The sequence below is a fragment of the Podarcis gaigeae genome, assembly GCF_964106915.1.
Source record: "Podarcis gaigeae genome assembly, chromosome: 3".
NCBI classification, from domain to species: domain Eukaryota; kingdom Metazoa; phylum Chordata; class Lepidosauria; order Squamata; family Lacertidae; genus Podarcis; species Podarcis gaigeae.
In genome coordinates, this window is record NC_139680.1 from 82,535,749 (window position 1) to 82,552,283 (window position 16,535).

The 16,535-nt window shown below is 45.3% G+C and overlaps 1 protein-coding gene across 1 annotated transcript in view; it reads left to right on the top strand.

Moving 5' to 3' along the window:
- Nucleotides 1-15,974, top strand: part of TTC27 (tetratricopeptide repeat domain 27) — a 91,264-nt gene extending 75,290 nt beyond the window's left edge. The window contains exons 17-20 of the mRNA XM_083732300.1: nt 5,986-6,183; nt 12,265-12,376; nt 13,548-13,648; nt 15,230-15,974. Coding sequence (XP_083588426.1) covers nt 5,986-6,183; nt 12,265-12,376; nt 13,548-13,648; nt 15,230-15,352 — 534 coding nt within the window. The 3' untranslated portion in view covers nt 15,353-15,974. The remainder of the gene's footprint in view (nt 1-5,985; nt 6,184-12,264; nt 12,377-13,547; nt 13,649-15,229) is intronic.
- The last annotated feature ends 561 nt before the right edge of the window (nt 15,975-16,535 follow it).

Below are 16,535 nucleotides of genomic sequence, written 5' to 3' on the forward strand. Positions count from 1 at the left end.
AGAAGAAGCTTTCATAGAATTGCTATTACCACTGGGGAACATTGTTTTTCCTTTCCCTTGCTATCTTTATCTCTTGAGCAGCTTATTGTTTGTGGAATGTTCTCCCCTGGGAGGTTTGGCTGCTGCCTTCATTTTACACCTTTAGGTACCAGGAGAAAAGGGAAGCGGGATTATTGGTTCTGTGGGTTTCGGGTTTTTTATGCATCTTGTGTTTCTATCTTGTATTTTTTATGTTGTGAACCACCCTGAGATCTATGGATGAAGGGTGGTGTCAGGGAACTGCCATCGGAGAGTCAGGTGGTGGAAGGGCTCAAGGAGGCTAAGAGACCCTCAGGTGCTGAGGAAGGAACCAGCAGGGGGAGAGGGAGAGTTCCTGCAGAAACTCAGGCGGATGGATGGCTCCAAGATGCTTCCAGTGAGAACAGCGGGGAGGGCTCAGGACCTCCGCTGGGGACGCCTACTCCGCGCAGGAAACTGTCACGCAGAGAATCCAGACGGAGAGTTTCCGTTAAGGAACTCTTATGTTGGCATAAATTCCGGAAGCGCCCACTGACGGATTCTGCCAGTGATTGAGGTAGCCATGCACCCATGGCTCCGCGGACTGGGAGAGTTTAGAAACTGATTTGCAGAGCCTGGAGGGCTTAAACGCTTACGCACGAGTAGCCCTCTTAATCCCATAGCAGCAATCCGTCAGTCCTTGACGCTACTTGTGCGAAGGAGAGGCATCATGAGCAACCCGGACGGAGCCGGAGGAGCAGGAGGAGAAGCTGGAGCGGGTCCTACTCTGGAGAAGAGAAACAGGGCTTTGGAACACCAGCTGGCACTGCTCACGGCGCGGCTCGAGGAAAGGAGAGCTCAGGATGCGCAGGGAAAACCCACCCCCATCGCAAGGAAGGTACCGGGGTTGGTACAGAAATTCGGGGGTGACCCACGGAATTACCAATCCTTTAAAACAGAGATGCAGTACGCCCTGAATCTGCAGTTTGATGACTTTGCCGATGAGGAATCGAGAGTGGCTTTTGTGATTGGTCACCTCGAGGGGGGGCGAGAGACTGGGTGAGGCCCCTGATGGCAGCAAATAATGACGCCTTGAAGGACCTGAGGAAATTCTTTATCGCGATGGACTTGATGTTTTCCAGCCAGATCGAACAGGGGGTGGTACGCAGGCAGTTAATGGCGTGCAAACAGGGAAATCAATCCGTCCGGGAGTATTGGACACAATTTACCATGCTTATACATAAATTGGGGTGGGACCTATCTTCGGAGCCAATTCAAATGCTATTTGAAGAAGGCCTAGCCCCAGCGGTGAAAGACGAACTTTCCCGCGCGCCCCGTCCAGACTCCATGGATCAGCTGACTAAGGCAGCGCTTGCGATTGGAGCGCACCAGGAGGCGAGGGCGCTGGAGAAGCGGTAAGGGAGAGGAGAGCGTTGGAATGATTTCTGCATTCCTGAGATGCCGGAGCAACCTTCCCCGCCAGTGGAACCGATGGAGATTGGGGGTGCACGCGCGGGCGGAACTTCAAACATCAACGAAGGGCGGAAGAAGGAGGGAAAGAGCGCCAAAAAATGTTTCCTCTGCCTACAGCCCGGACATTTTGCCAGGGTCTGCCCACAAAGGAAGGGATGGCAAGGAATGGTGGGGGCTGTTGGGAGTGAGGAGGAGGAGGTTAAGGAGCAGGTAAAAGCCAACGCCTGGCTGCCAGCGACAGGGCACAGCAGCCAGGCCAAGGAGCAGTGAATGTGCCCAAGCCTGAACCCCCCCCCCCCGAGCATCCCTTGCCATAGAGGTGCTGCTAGAGCTGCCCAACGGACATCCACTCATGATAAAAGCCCTGCTAGACTCAGGCAGCTCCTGCAATTTTATGAGTAAGGAGTTTGCGTCAGAGCACCAGATATAGACACTGCCCTTAGGTAGTTCCTTGCAGGTGACCACGATTGATGGGAGGGAACTCCTGGGGGGGAGAAGTAAACCAACAGACGGTTCCCATGACAATGAGGGTGGCAAGGCACACGGAAGTCATTGCTTTTCATGTAGCCATCCTGGCAGGGCCTCCCATCATATTGGGAATGAGCTGGCTGGCGTTACATGATCCGCTAGTGGGATGGCACCAGCGAACAGTCTGTTTTGGGTCCGCTCACTGCTTAGAGCACTGCAAGGGAAGAGAACTTCAGGGGCTGGCTAGGGCAAGCCTTGCCGGGACGGCGATGGGGAAGGAGGGTGAAATACCACGACAATACGCAGACCTGAGCGAAGTCTTTAGCGAGAAGGAAGCAGATAGACTGCCCCCACATAGACCCTTTGACTGTCAAATTAACTTACTCCCGGGAGCCCAGCTACCAGTGGGCAAACTGTACGCCATGTCGGACAGGGAGATGCAGGAGTTAAGGGAGTTCATAGACAAGAACCTGAAAAGAGGGTTCATCAGGGAGTCAAGAGCGGTGGGGGGCAGCCCAGTGTTTTTTGTGGACAAAAGAGACTCTAGTAAACCCAGGTTGGTCGTGGACTTCCGGGCCGTCAATTCGGTGTCAGAACCAGTGGCCTTTCCCATGCCCAGGATTGACGACATCCTGACCAGGGTGAGGAAGGGAAAGATTTTTACCAAGCTGGACCTGAGGGGAGCGTATAACCTGATACGAATGAGGAAGGGGGATGAATGGAAGACCACCATGTTCACCCCCTTGGGGGCCTTTGAGTATCTCGTTATGCCCTTCGGACTACAGGGGGGCTCAGCCTGTTTCTAATCCTTCATGCATCACGTCCTGGGACCTTTGCTCTATAAGAACTGTGTGGCCTTCTTAGACGACGTGTTGGTCTACTCAGAGGACGAGGAGCAGCATGTCCGAGATGTCCGGGAGGTCCTACGCAGGCTGCAAGCAAACCAGCTGTGGGTAAAATTGGAGAAGTGCCAGTTCCATTCCAGAGAGGTGGAATTCCTGGGGTACCGTTTGTCAGACAAGGGATTGTCCATGGATCCCAGCAAGGTCCAAGCGGTACTGGAATGGAAGACACCCAGAACCAGGAAGGACGTGCAGAGGTTCCTGGGGTTTGGAAACTTCTATCGGAAGTTCATCAAAAACTTTGCCCACTTAACGGCGCCCATCACCGATTGTCTCAGTAGTAAGAAGAAATTCGCATGGACGGAAGAGGCGCAGCGAGCGTTTGAACGGCTAAAGAAAGCGTTTGCTTCGGAAGAACAGCTCTTGCACGTAGACCTACAGAAACCAATGAGGGTGGAAACAGACGCATCAGATCGAGTGGTAGGAGCGGTCCTGCTCCAACCGGACAAGGATGCGTCGGACTGGAGACCGTGTGCCTTCTCGCAGAAGTTGAATAAGTCTGAAAGGAACTACACCGTGTACGACAGAGAACTGCTCGCCATTTATGAAGCGTTTCAACGATGGCGGCACCTGCTAATTGGAGCGCAACACAAGGTCCAGGTGTGCACGGACCACAAGAACCTGGAATATTGAAGAACGGCCCGGGTCCTGAACCAAAGACAAGTGCGATGGGCCCAGGAATTTTCCAAATTCCATTTTGAGATTTGCTACGTACCGGGGCCGGAGAACGTAAGAGTGGACGCTCTATCCCGAAAGCCAGAATATATGGAGGGGGAGGGGGCGCCCGAAGAAAGGCATATCATCCCAGAGGACCACTGGGTGTGTGGAGCAGCATTGCTGGGGCAAAGAGAACTGGTAGAAGGGACAGAAAGCGATGAATGCGCCCAAAACAAGCTCAGAGAGCTCAGGAGAGCTGGGGAGAACATGGGGTTTTGAAGAAAGGAACGGGGCATTGTATTACAGGGGAGCATTGTACATACCAGAGGGGGAATTGAGGAGTAGGGTACTCAAACAACTGCATGACAGCCCCACCGCGGGGCACTTTGGGCAACACAAAACCATGTGGTTAGTTACCAGGCAGTTCTGGTGGCCCAAGGTGAGGGAAGAGGTACGAGAATATGTAAGGGGGTGCGACCGCTGCCAGCGAGCAAAGGGGGAGAGGGCGGCGCCGGCGGGGTTGCTGGAACCATTGCCCACACCCGAACAGCCATGGGAGGCAGTGTCCATTTTATGATGGATTTGCCAAAATCCAAGGGGAAAACTGCGGTAATGGTAGTGGTGGACCTGTTAACCAAGATGTGCCACTTTATTGCTTGCTCACATGCGGCCACGGCGGAAGAAACCGCCAGGTTGTTTGTAGAACACATTTTTAGGTTGCATGGCGCCCCCTTGAGGGTGGTCTCAGACAGAGGGAAACAATTTACGTCCAGGTTCTGGAGGAAGCTCATGAGCTTACTGCACGTAGAGGTCAATTTCTCGACCGCCAGACACCCAGAAACAAATAGGCAGGCGGAAAGGGCAAACGGCATTCTGCAACAATATCTGAGGTGTTATGTAAATGACAGAGAGAATGATTGGGTAGAGAAATTGGCCCTGGCCGAATTCGCCTACAATAACGCAGAAAATGTGTCCACCGGCATGAGTCCATTCATGGCCAATTATGGGTGTCACCCCAGGGTCTTTCCGGGGGAAGGAGGGGAAAGATGGAGCGTACCGGCAGCGGAACATTTTGTGGAAGAAATGGAAGCAATACATCAACAGCTGAAATTGAGTTTAGATAGGGCTAAGGAAGAATACAAGAGGCAGGCAGATAAGAGCAGAAGGGAAGGAGAGACCATAAGGGTGGGGAACCGGGTGTGGTTGTCCACACAAGGGTTGCCATTCAAGGGGGGTTGCAAGAAATTGAGACCGAAACGACTGGGACCTTTCGAGGTTATACAGCAGGTCAATCCGGTAGCCTTTAAGCTCAGGCTGCCCGACAACATGAAACTGCATCCAGTATCCCATAGGTCATTACTGTCACCATACCGGGAGGGGCGGGAAATTTTGGGACGGGAAAGTGAGGTTCCCGCGGCACCGCAAGTGGAAGAGAGGGAACGCAGCAGTCATGTAGCAGAAATACTCGACTCTCGGTGGAAGGGTAAACAGGTGGAGTACTTAGTAGAATGGGAAGGGGAACCAGAGTCTGAAAATACCTGGGTACCGGCAGAAACGGTCAACGATGAAGTATTAGTAGAAACGTTTCATCGCCGGTTCCCAAGGAAGCCTCAGCCTTTGGCTAGGTTCTGGGAGAAACACTTCGGAACCACTGACGAGGAAGAGGAGTTCGAGGGGTTCCCAGAATCAGGACAGGAAGAGGAAGAAGAATCAGATGTGGAAGAGTATTCGGGCACAAGGGACAGTAGTAGATGGAGAGCGGTTTTCGAGTCATCCAAAGATGAGGAGGATTCTTTCCGGGGGTTCCCAACCTCACCACCCAGAGAGGAGGGGGAAACGGGGGGTGAGGGGGGTCCTGGAGGGGAGGTGGATGTCAGGGAACTGCCATCGGAGAGTCAGGTGGTGGAAGGGCTCAAGGAGGCTAAGGGACCCTCAGATGCTGAGGAAGGAACCAGCAGGGGGAGAGGGAGAGTTCCTGCAGAAACTCAGGTGGAGGGATGGCTCCAAGATGCTTCCAGTGAGAACAGCGGGGAGGGCTCAGGACCTCCGCTGGGGACGCCTACTCCGCGCAGGAAACTGTCACGCAGAGAATCCAGACGGAGAGTTTCCGTTAAGGAACTCTTATGTTGGCGTAAATTCCGGAAGCGCCCACTGATGGATTCTGCCAGCGATTGAGGAAGCCATGCACCCATGGCTCCGCGGACTGGGAGAGTTTAGAAACTGATTTGCAGAGCCTGGAGGGCTTAAACGCTTACGCACGAGTAGCCCCCTTAATCCCATAACAGGCGGCATACAAATTTAATAAATAAATCAATAAATAATTCAGACTCCTACAAATTATGCTATTGTATAAGATCTGTATACTGTTTGATTGTAAAAAAACCCAAAACCAAAATCAAAGCGGCTGTTGAACTCACATGTTGCACACATTCACTAGTTCGCCTTGTAGTGTTAGTCCAATTATAACAAAAATTATCTTCTCTCAAAGGTGCTAAAGATACTAGTAAAAGTAGTTATGGATGGAGTGACCGATCGTAATGGAGAAACTGCAACAGGGTTGAAGGGGAAACTGCAGGGACTCTTTGGCAGAGTGACTTCTAGAGTGACAAGTGATGGAGAAATCTGGAGACTATATGCAAGACTCTATGGGAATGGGCAGAGTGATAACCATGAAGATACAGAGAAGGTAAGTGCTAATGGTAAGAGTGTGATTTAAATTAGTAATGATATAGGAAATTTACTCTCTACCCAAATTTTGGTATTAGGATCATGATGCTTGGTTTGTGACTGTTTGGTTTCCCCAGCTCACAAAATAAAATAAAAATATTGTAAAGGAATCAGTTTAAGCCAATTTCACTTATCGTCGGTACTTCTGTTTTGACAAGCCAATCAGCAAATCAAGCTTAACTCGATAAAGAAGAAAAAGAACAAAGCAGGCCATTAAAGGGAGGGAGGATAATGCAGAATGTTCAGGCTGCAGAACTGGAATAAGAAAGATTAACACCCAAGACAGGTGAAATGTTGTTTTTCATCATTCTTATTGTGAGAATGAACTTAAGAAATAGGTCAAGTTTAAGGATGCAATCCACAGAAGGTTACTTCTGTTCAATTCAATCTTAAGCATATGTATCTGTCTCAGAATTGTGTTCTGTATATTTAATGTGCATAATCCAGAGCGGGGCACTAAAAGGTTATTTTAAGCAATATGGCTTTTCTAAATGGATTTGCACCTTTCAGTTTTTCTACGGAATTCAGGTGGCTAAAGCATTATCTGAAGGCAGCAGCAGCACTCAGGGGAAAAGAATGTTCTCAGTCATCAAACTATTACAACCTAGTGCCATGTAACTGTGTACTGCAGCGGTGGGATCACCTATTGAGCTGCTCTTCAAGGTCAGCCTGCTCCTTCAACACCACCTGCTGACAGATAAATATTGCTCTTCAGGTGGGAGTAAGTGTGGCATCTCCCTTGCAAACATATGGAGAAGCTGGATTCAAACATATAGATGAACTGTGAAGTGGGAGAGCAAGGAGAGAGCTAACAGGCATATAGGGAAAAGTAACAAAGATAAGGAAGTTACAGGAGAGGAGGTTTGTGAATCTGCCAGAGAGAAGAAGGGAGGGAAGGAGAAGCTTGGCGGAATGCAGAAGAGGAAAAGGAGAAGCAGCAAGTGAGATTAGAAAAACAAGCTGGAAAGGAAAAAGGGTGAAGGAGATTGACATGAGATTAGTCAGGAAGACTCAAAAGGACAAGATAAAGGGATTTGTGCATTTCTTACAGTGCTGCTGCTATTGGATTGCATATCAACTATGTCTTTGAACTATGTCTAACCTTCCCTTGTTTTGGCTTTTTTATTTTATTTTTTAAAGATAGATTTTTTTCCCCTCTCAGAAAAAGAGTTTTCATGCAACAGGTCTTGTTTTCTTCACCCACTTTCTACCAGGAGATGCAAGTTCAGTTTTCTCAGCTTTGCATCCCCTGTGAGTAGATGCTGCTGGAAATTCTCATTACCCTGGTTCTTGTGCTCTGTGAGAGAGACAGAATTTCCCTTTATAATGCCAGGGATGTTACACCTTGACATGTAATAGCAGAAGCTAGTAAACAGTGTTTCTGAAACGAGTCATCTAGAAATTAAGTATATTCCTGGGGGACCTTCTGTCCTGCCTACTTTAGTACCATTTTCAGATTATAGAATTGTCATTGGACCCAGGAAATGGAGTGAGAGCATTTGAGGTCTGAAGCTAATCAGGGGTTTAGGAGGGGGGCTGGGGAGGGGAGACTTAACCCTTCCCAGCTTCACCTGCCCCCCCCCCCAAAAAAACCAACCTCCTCATGCAATTAGCCTTGGGGGAAAATCTATTGGCTTTTTTCAAGCTTTGCTGTTGCAAAGGGGAGGGAAGAGTGATCTTCCTTGAGATTTCAGCTAGGAAGGGAGGGTTAACTCTGCCCTCTCTGTCTCTGTTTTCCAGAAGATCACACACACACATCAGAAAAAGCATCAATCCATCCCTCCATCCATCCATCCATCCCAATGCTTGCAAATGTGCCCACAGGCCCAAAAAGGTTGTTGAAATCTTCTAGGTATTTAGAGAATCTAAAGAAAGCTTTGAAATCTGCCACATAGTCACAAACCTTCTAAACTACATGGAGACTCTGGGGGGGGGGGGGGACTAACAATGAAGTGGGTATTGGAAATAACAGAAAACATCACGTGGGCACAATCAAAAAGATAGAAACTCCATAGAATTCTAATGGTAAGGCAGTAAAATACAATATAAATTAAAAAGCGGTAAAAATACAATTAAAAATCGCATATCATCAAGCACTGTGCATTCCAGTTTCTACAACAGACAGAAAAATCACTCTGGTCCACAAAGATCCTTAATCATTTACAGATGGCCAATGTGAAAAATGGTTTAGGAACCACTGCTCCAGGATGTCTTAATAACAGAGAACCATGTTTGTAGGCCCATAGTAATAGAGCCAGTTTTTGGGGTAAGACAGTAGTGTATAGAGAAGTCATCAGGACTTACATCTTTTGTCCCTTGTGCCTACACATTATAATACAAAAGAAACATTTTCCAGTAGCGGTGCTTGCTGTTTTCATTTTGCTATAGAAAACTGGAAGAACTACAAGCAAGCATTTCATCTTTGTGCTGTAGCCAAGGTTATGAGATGTGTGCTTCAGCTATTAAATCAAAGCAAACTCCCGGTGGCAATTTTTCAAGGAGCCACATAGTGTGAAAGAAGCATCAAACTCTGAATATAAAATGAATACTTCCAGCTTTCAAAACATGGTAGAATATTGTGACGGAAAGATCTTGCTAAATTATCCTGACCCATTTTCCTGTAAGAGCTTGCTCCCTTGAGAGTGTTACCAGAAATTTCTTCATTTAGGTTAGGTGTGTCTGTGTTTTAATGTTAGCAACGTGCCCTATACAGCCTCTCTTTTTCTATGAAGCAGCATAGCATGCAACCTAAACTGTGTAACCATAATAAAGATTTTCCTGGTATTTGCCTTAGTTTCCTTTGTTGGTTTTGTCCAGGGGCAGATTCAGTTGGGTGCCAAAAAGCAAATAGCCACCAACACTCTGTTTCTCCCTCCTTTATCTTTTTTTTTTCATATTGCCCAAATCTAATGCTGGTTGGCAGGGACATTATTAGCATTATATATTTTTTAAACAGTTAATGCGTTTTTAAGTAACACAATTCTGTACCTTCTGATTACTTATTCTGCCCTTAACTCGTTGTATTCCATACTGCTATTTAACATACCCCCAGTTCAGTGATCTTCTCAGCACTCAAGCATGCCAACTGTTTCTCTCTCCACCACCACATGGAATCCTCCGTGGTGCTTTGCAAAGACAGGAATTACCTGGGATAGAAGAGTTTGGATTTGATATCCCGCTTTATCACTACCCAAAGGAGTCTCAAAGCGGCTAACATTCTCCTTTCCCTTCCTCCCCCACAACAAATACTCTATGAGGTGAGTGGGGCTGAGAGACTTCAGAGAAGTGTGACTGGCCCAAGGTCACCTAGCAGCTGCATGTGGAGGAGCGGGGACGCGAACCCAGTTCACCAGATTACGAGTCTACCTCTCTTAACCACTACACCACACTGGCTCTACCAATAGTTGCTCTACTGATAGTTGGTAGAGCAGGAGACTCTGAATCTCAGGGTGGTGGGTTCAAGCCAAACATTGGGCAAAAAGATTCATGCATTGCAGGGGATTTGACTAGATGATCCTCATGGTCCCTTCCAACTCTACAATTCTTTGATCCTATACTGTCCATTCCAATTAACATTTCCCAAGAGTCAAAACCACTTTGCTTCGCTTTGTATTCTGCAGCCCAGGAAACACCTGTAACCATTCTATCCCTTTAAAGTTCTAGTTTAGCTCTACGACCCGGTAATTTGCTTGACATTTGAATGCCACAGTATGCTTCTTTGTTTTAATATTTGATCAAAGGTGAAATAATGTAAAATGCTGGTATGAATCATTCTCAGTTGTGTTATTTTGTGTAATTTATGTGCAATTATAGCTCCATTCAAATAGTGATTTCCCCGCCCTCCAAAGTGCCAGCCTCAAATATTGATGACACTGAGATCAGCAGGTAATAAACTTAATAGTCTTCCTCTGTTGACTTAAGAAAGGCTAGAGAGAGACTGAAGTAGAGAGAGACTGAAGAGGCAAGCTTCTGGCAAAAAAAAAAAAAAGGAAACTGCCATTGGCTGTGATTTTCTGCATCTCAGAGGTGGAAAACTACACTTTCAAATGTAAGTTCTGATTACAAAACTAGTTTTAGGAGATGTGGCTGTATATGGTCATCTCCCCCACCCACATTTCCGCCTCCCCTTTGTCAGAGAGAAACTGATGAGGACAAGAGTGGTATCACCCTTTATTTCGTATCTAAAATTGAACTGGTGTTGCACTCTATGAAGGGTTTTCACCGTAGAAAGCACTGTTTCTCCAATGTTTCGTATGTTTCAAGGCCCACATGAATCTCTCGGTGCATTGACAGAGATGTGAGCTTAACTCAGTTTCCCTGCCAAAAAGTACCCAAAGCAAATACTAACACCATAAAATGATATAGAACCCTAGCGGCATTAACGTATTCAAAATGTCTGATATAGCAACTTGCTAAAATTGAAAAGGAGAGTAGGCTCTTCACAAAAAAAGTGATTCCATAAATGCAGCACTCTTTCACAAAGAGAGCAAGTAATTTCACATCATGCACAAAAAAACATGAGACAGATATTTGTTGTGTATCCTAATTATAAAACTATTTCAATAATTAACTGTATCAAGAAATCCATATAAATGGGGGGGGTGGAGTGTGAAGGTGGAAGTTGTCTTGCAATTTTGTGTTCCATAGATTTATAAATGAACTCCCAGCATTAAATAAATATACTGTATTTGGTGCCCTTCCTTCCTTATTTCGTTTATGATATTCACATTTAGTTAGAAATGTTATATCACAAGTCTATTTTTTTATCGCATTACAGTCGTACCTTGGATCCCGAACGCCTTGGTACTCAGACGTTTTGGCTCCCGAACGCTGCAAATCCAGAAGTGAGTGTTCTGGTTTGCGAACATTCTTTGGAACCCGTATGTCCAACGGGGCTTCCGATTGGCTACAGGAGCTTTCTGCAGCCAATCAGAAGCTGCGCTTTGGTTTCCAAATGTTTTGGAAGTCGAACAGACTTCTGGAACGAATTCTGTTTGACTTCCAAGGTACAACTGTACAATGCATCAACAGACTTCAAAGATTTCCTGTTGCTAGCAATGACTTGCCTGGCTGCTTCACGCTTAGGCTTAGCCAAGAAAAGGGCATTCTCTGTTATCGCAAAATAGGGTTCCTTAAAAGATGGCAAGCACAACAGAATCCCCTTTGCAGATCTTAATTAGTGGGACGTGGAATTCATGTGCATTAGGTGTGCTTGACTTGCCTTGTTTTGAAGAAAGAAAATAAAAAATAGCATAAGGAAGCAAGTCTTGGTACATAGCAATTGTGTGGTCTCTCTAACTAGCCCCAGGTGAGAATCAAACAGCCACCTTTTGGGTCACCTCACAAAGCAAAGATCTCTCATTTGTGTTTGTTGGAGAATTAAGCCAATTCTTTCAACCCTTCCATTAAGACCAATGGGACTTAAGTGCTCATGTTTTTTTGCTTTAAAAAAGGGTAAGTAAACATTTGGATTTAGTGGGGGGGGGGGGACTTTCCTAACACTTGTTTTTGCTGTGGCTCATTTGCTTCTGCGTAGGTTTGGGCGATTGCTTTTTATTTTCTCCGTTTTGCAGAATCCATGTCTTCTTGCTTTTTTCCACATTGGAGAACCAATACAGAATAAAACTGGCATCTTAATCTTTGTATATATTTGAGCAATTTATTGCATTCCTTAGATGCATAATGGCTTAAAATATTAAAATACAAGTGTTTTCCTGCTTTCATGTGCATTTAGTCATTGTGACCTAGCAAAATATGGGTCACATCCATCAGTCTAGACAGATTTTTTTAAAAAAGGTAAAAAATTATCTTTTAAACACGTGTTACTTATATGTCTGTCATACTTGAAAGGCAATAACAGCGAAAAACATCTGTGCTACAGCTGCAGAATACAGTTGCAGGGGAGGAAGACTGAAAAACTAATACTGAGAAACTAACGTATTACCAATCAGAACTATTTTTTTACAGTAACTTTGGCTTTACGTATTAACATAAAGCCGAACTAAGGTTGTTTTCTAATTTCACTCTTCTGTCTTTACAGGTGCTACAGTATCTCAGCAAAGCACACAAATGTGAAATGCAGTCAAAGGACTGGGACAAAGATATTTTCTCTTTTAAGAACGTAGTAAAAGGAGCTTTAGAGCTTGCACATGGTATGTCCCGTATGAATTTTTTGGCAGAAATCATTATTGGTGGGTTACTTTAAAAGGTTCATTTGGCTGTAACATGCCATGCTTGCTAATACCTAAAAACAAATCCCCAGAAAAACAGAGCTGCCTTAGTTCTACAGTAGGGAAAAGGATGTTCAGGAGAGATTGTGTTAAATGACCAAGTCACTTTCCGTTTCCAGAGATCAATGTGAAGTCTCAGCAGGACCACCAGTCATACATGCAGAAAATTCCCTCAGAAATCCATCTGGATCCACAAGGATCAGAGGCAGATCATTTTAATCAGTCCCTCACTGTACAGAAGCTCTTTCAAACACACAAGCGGGACTGGAAGGCGGTGTGAGTGTGCCTGCCAAGGGCACAGCAAAGCACAGCCCTGCTTGGCACTGGGGGTGGGGCAGTGCGGGCTCCGTTCACACTCTGTCCCTGGAGTGGCATTCATGTGGCCAAAAAGCAGAGTATAAATCCCTTAAATCAGTATATCGCTGACATTCAGCACTTGTATCAGCCAATATTTTCATTCCAATTCATTTGTCCAAAATGGACAAGTTATAGGGCAACTTTAGATTATCCCAAGGTTAGCACTAAGTACAACAAATAATTTGGGGGAGAACCCGCAAAGGGAAGAATTGTTCCTCCCACCACCAAAAAAAGTCAATGAGGGCCCAGTGTCCATGGAATACTATGACTCTGAGGCTGGAGAAAAACACAGAGATATTATAATGACACACATTCAGTCATGGGCAGTCTCCCTCCACCCCACACCCCACACTGATATCTTCTCCACTAAGGTGGAGAAGATATCAGAAGTACAGAAAAGCTTTAGGGAAAATCCCTAAGAGGAAGAACTAACTGGGGTTGAAGAGGTGGAGTGGAATAAAGTAGCGGGAAAGAGGGTGGGATTTCAGCAGCACTCCACACAGCAATATTTTGTTACGGTATTTTATTCTCGTTTTACAGAAACAATGCTGTGTTGTTTCAGGGATTCATGTTGCAGTTCGGAATACCTGCCCCCTTACCATTTGTATGGATGCTCCTTTTAATGAGCTTCCTCATGAAGAGAACTGGCTGAAAGCTTAAGTAGTAATTTATGTCTGCCGTGTCATCACAGTAATCACAAGACTTTTGTTTTGCCTTTTAAAAATTCATCTTGCAGTGGCAATGAGGTGCAGCAAAACCAAGTCTAATCACCAAGAGGCACTGCAAATTCTCTCTTCGGCTCGACTCAACTTACGTAGCTTGGCAGCCAGAGCAAAGGTGAGACTGAGATGGGCATCCTTAAAATAGTCTTTTAACAGAGAGGCAGGGTCAGCAAAGGGCTCCCTGTCTCATGGCTTATGTTCTCAAGTACTGCTACAGGCACTTTACTTTTAACTCTTCCATTCTAAGCAGAAAAATACTGTAATGGAAATGAGATGGAGTAAATATTATTGGTATGTTTAATCTGTGAAAACTTTACTGGACTGATTTCCTAGAAATATCTGACAGTTGTCTCTGTGCAAGGAACAGGGCACAGACTACTTTTTTGAAAGTGTTATGTGTTTGTGTGTGTGTGTGTGTGTGTGTGTGTGTGAGAGAGAGAGAGAGAGAGAGAGAGAGAGAGAGAGAGAGAGAGAGAGAGAGATGGGGAAACTGGCATTGCTCCCTCAGGACATCTCTAAGCATGACTTTCCCTGATTTGAAAAGCTGGAATCGGTATACAGAAGGAAGGTAGCTCAACAGTTCTTCCATCAAAACCAGGAGGGCAGATGACACCCATTTGTCTGGCTGTACAGATTCTCACACAATCGCCCATAATCCCCAGAGAGCTCTGTAGCGCTTCAGCAAGGCTTGTTTTGGACTTCAGCTCAATGAATGCCAAATAAGAGAGAGACAGCTGAGCCAGACACCATCCTTCCTCCCCAGCTTCTTCACATTGGGTAGCCAGAAACAACTAAAAAAAAAAAAAAAAAGCATGATGGACAGCTGTCACGAAGGATCCTTTGTGAAAACTTCCATCTCTCAGGAAAAAGTCTTCTGGCTCTGCTGCACCTGCCAAAAATTGGGCTGTGAGCTGGCAATTGCATGGAGTAACACTGTCTCCCCAAAGAGGACAGGAGGGCAACTTTATTACATTTCTTTATTGTGTTTTGCCATGAATGAATGAAAATTGCCCAGTCAATAGAACCCACCCATTGTGACGTTTAATACTGCAATGTGTACATATCAGCCAACAGGTGCAAGTGACCTGAAGTGTCATGGTGTAGCGCTAAGGAAATTGCATCGCTATGACTTGGAGCAGGGTCTAGTTTTTCCTGCCACACCTACCCCTCCTCACCCAGTCAATCAAAAGAGAAGGTGGTGATTGAGAGGGTCTGATCTTCAGAACCTGCTCCAAAACTAGAATGCGTTTTTAGTTTATAAGGAAATGATTCACTTCAAGGCATGTTCAGTAGTATCCCAGGCCCCAAAATAGACTGCAGCCTATACAGGGTTAGGCCACTCCTGCTGCTTTTACAAGTAATCAAAGGTGGGGGAAAGCCTAATGTTCACCGTTTGGCCAGTTGGGTTTATAGGTGCAGATGGGTACCAATGACACACAAGTAGGTCTAAGCACTGACTTTGTGGAATTCCTGCAAAATTGGATTGTGTCCTTGCACAAATCAGTAGTTCTAGATTTTGTCCAAAAAGGATGAAGTGGACAGAGCTGTCATTAATTTGTCCACAGGGTGACACTGGTGTGTTTTAACAATGTTGCAGTACTTTTTATTTTTAATCTGCATTTAGGATGATTTTATTGTCTTTGGTTAAGAAGAAACTTTCTGTTACAAATCTTTTTTTTTTTTCTTTCTTCTGCAGCAACTTTTTGCAGACGCAGTGAGTGGAGAAGTTTCCAGTGACCTAGCTGAAGAAGTGGCAGCTATGGAGAACTTGATAGTGGAATTGCAGGAACTTAGCAACCAGCTAAGAAATCAGACCTGAGAAAAAGAAGATCCAGTTTCCTGGAAGGAAGGAAGGGCAAAGTTGGCAAACTTCGTTGGCTACAGTTTGTGCTAATGAGTTTGCAGTAAATCAGACACCCCAAGCCACTCTCTAATAAATATTTTTCCATATAACGTAGCTTCTAATTGCAGCCAGCATTGCTAGGACTGTAAAGTGTTTTTAAGGTCAGGCCTGTTCATTGTCATTTTCGGTGTTTGTGTGATTTCAGTTGGCCTGGGTTTTATAGAACAAAACTAACTGGTTTTTATTTAGAAGGCCCTTTTATTTAGGATTAGTTCTGCTCGAGTGCACCACGTAATTGGCTTCTGTCCACTGATGTGCACTTTGCAGATAGGAGAGATTAAGTCCTGTTGATGTTAGAAGGGAAAAGGGATGGGGGCACTTTGCTCTTGTTTCTAATTGAGATTGGGGGAAGGTCAGAAAGATTGAGAATACCAAACAAAAAACGAAATGGCTCTCCTCTGTGGAATTTAAAACAAATGTAATTGTGAAGGATGTGTCAGTTGTGTTATCCTTTGGTATTGTGGTTTTCAAAGCTTAAGCATTCGCAGAAAATGGGCAGCATTTTCCCAGTAAAGCTACACAACAAAGGCAGCACAAACAATAGCTTGCATCCTAATCCCCACCATTTCCTTTTCTTTCTGGGAAATGGTGTGTTGTTTTTCTGGTTTTCTATCAGCCTTTGAGGTTCAAATGTAACGGGGCAATCCATAGTCCCACTTTCTTGAGTTTGACCAATAGCAGCTACTGGACTTGATCTGGAAATGGGTTCCAGCTTTCCTTCCTCATTAACCTAAATATGGGTGCCTACAAGATCCACCTTTTCTAAACCCGACCAAGGCTATTTATTCTGTCTCTAGCATTGACAAGTCAGGTGCCCCTGCCAACTATCCCTCTTGTTTATCACCAGGATGATAGTATGACGTATATTGCTTTTTAAAATGGAGGTGTCAGTCTTAGAGTCATGGTTTAATTGCCTTTAGCCTATACTCTATGAATTTATTAAATCCTTTGTGAAAGTTTCTAGAGTCTGTTTGAAGGATCTGGTTCTCACAATCCTATCCTTACTTCATAAAGTAGGATATGCATGAGGGTGGGTGGGTGGGTGTTGATGCACATAGCTCCCAATAGGTGTCTTGGGAGAATACAACATTCAGAGAGC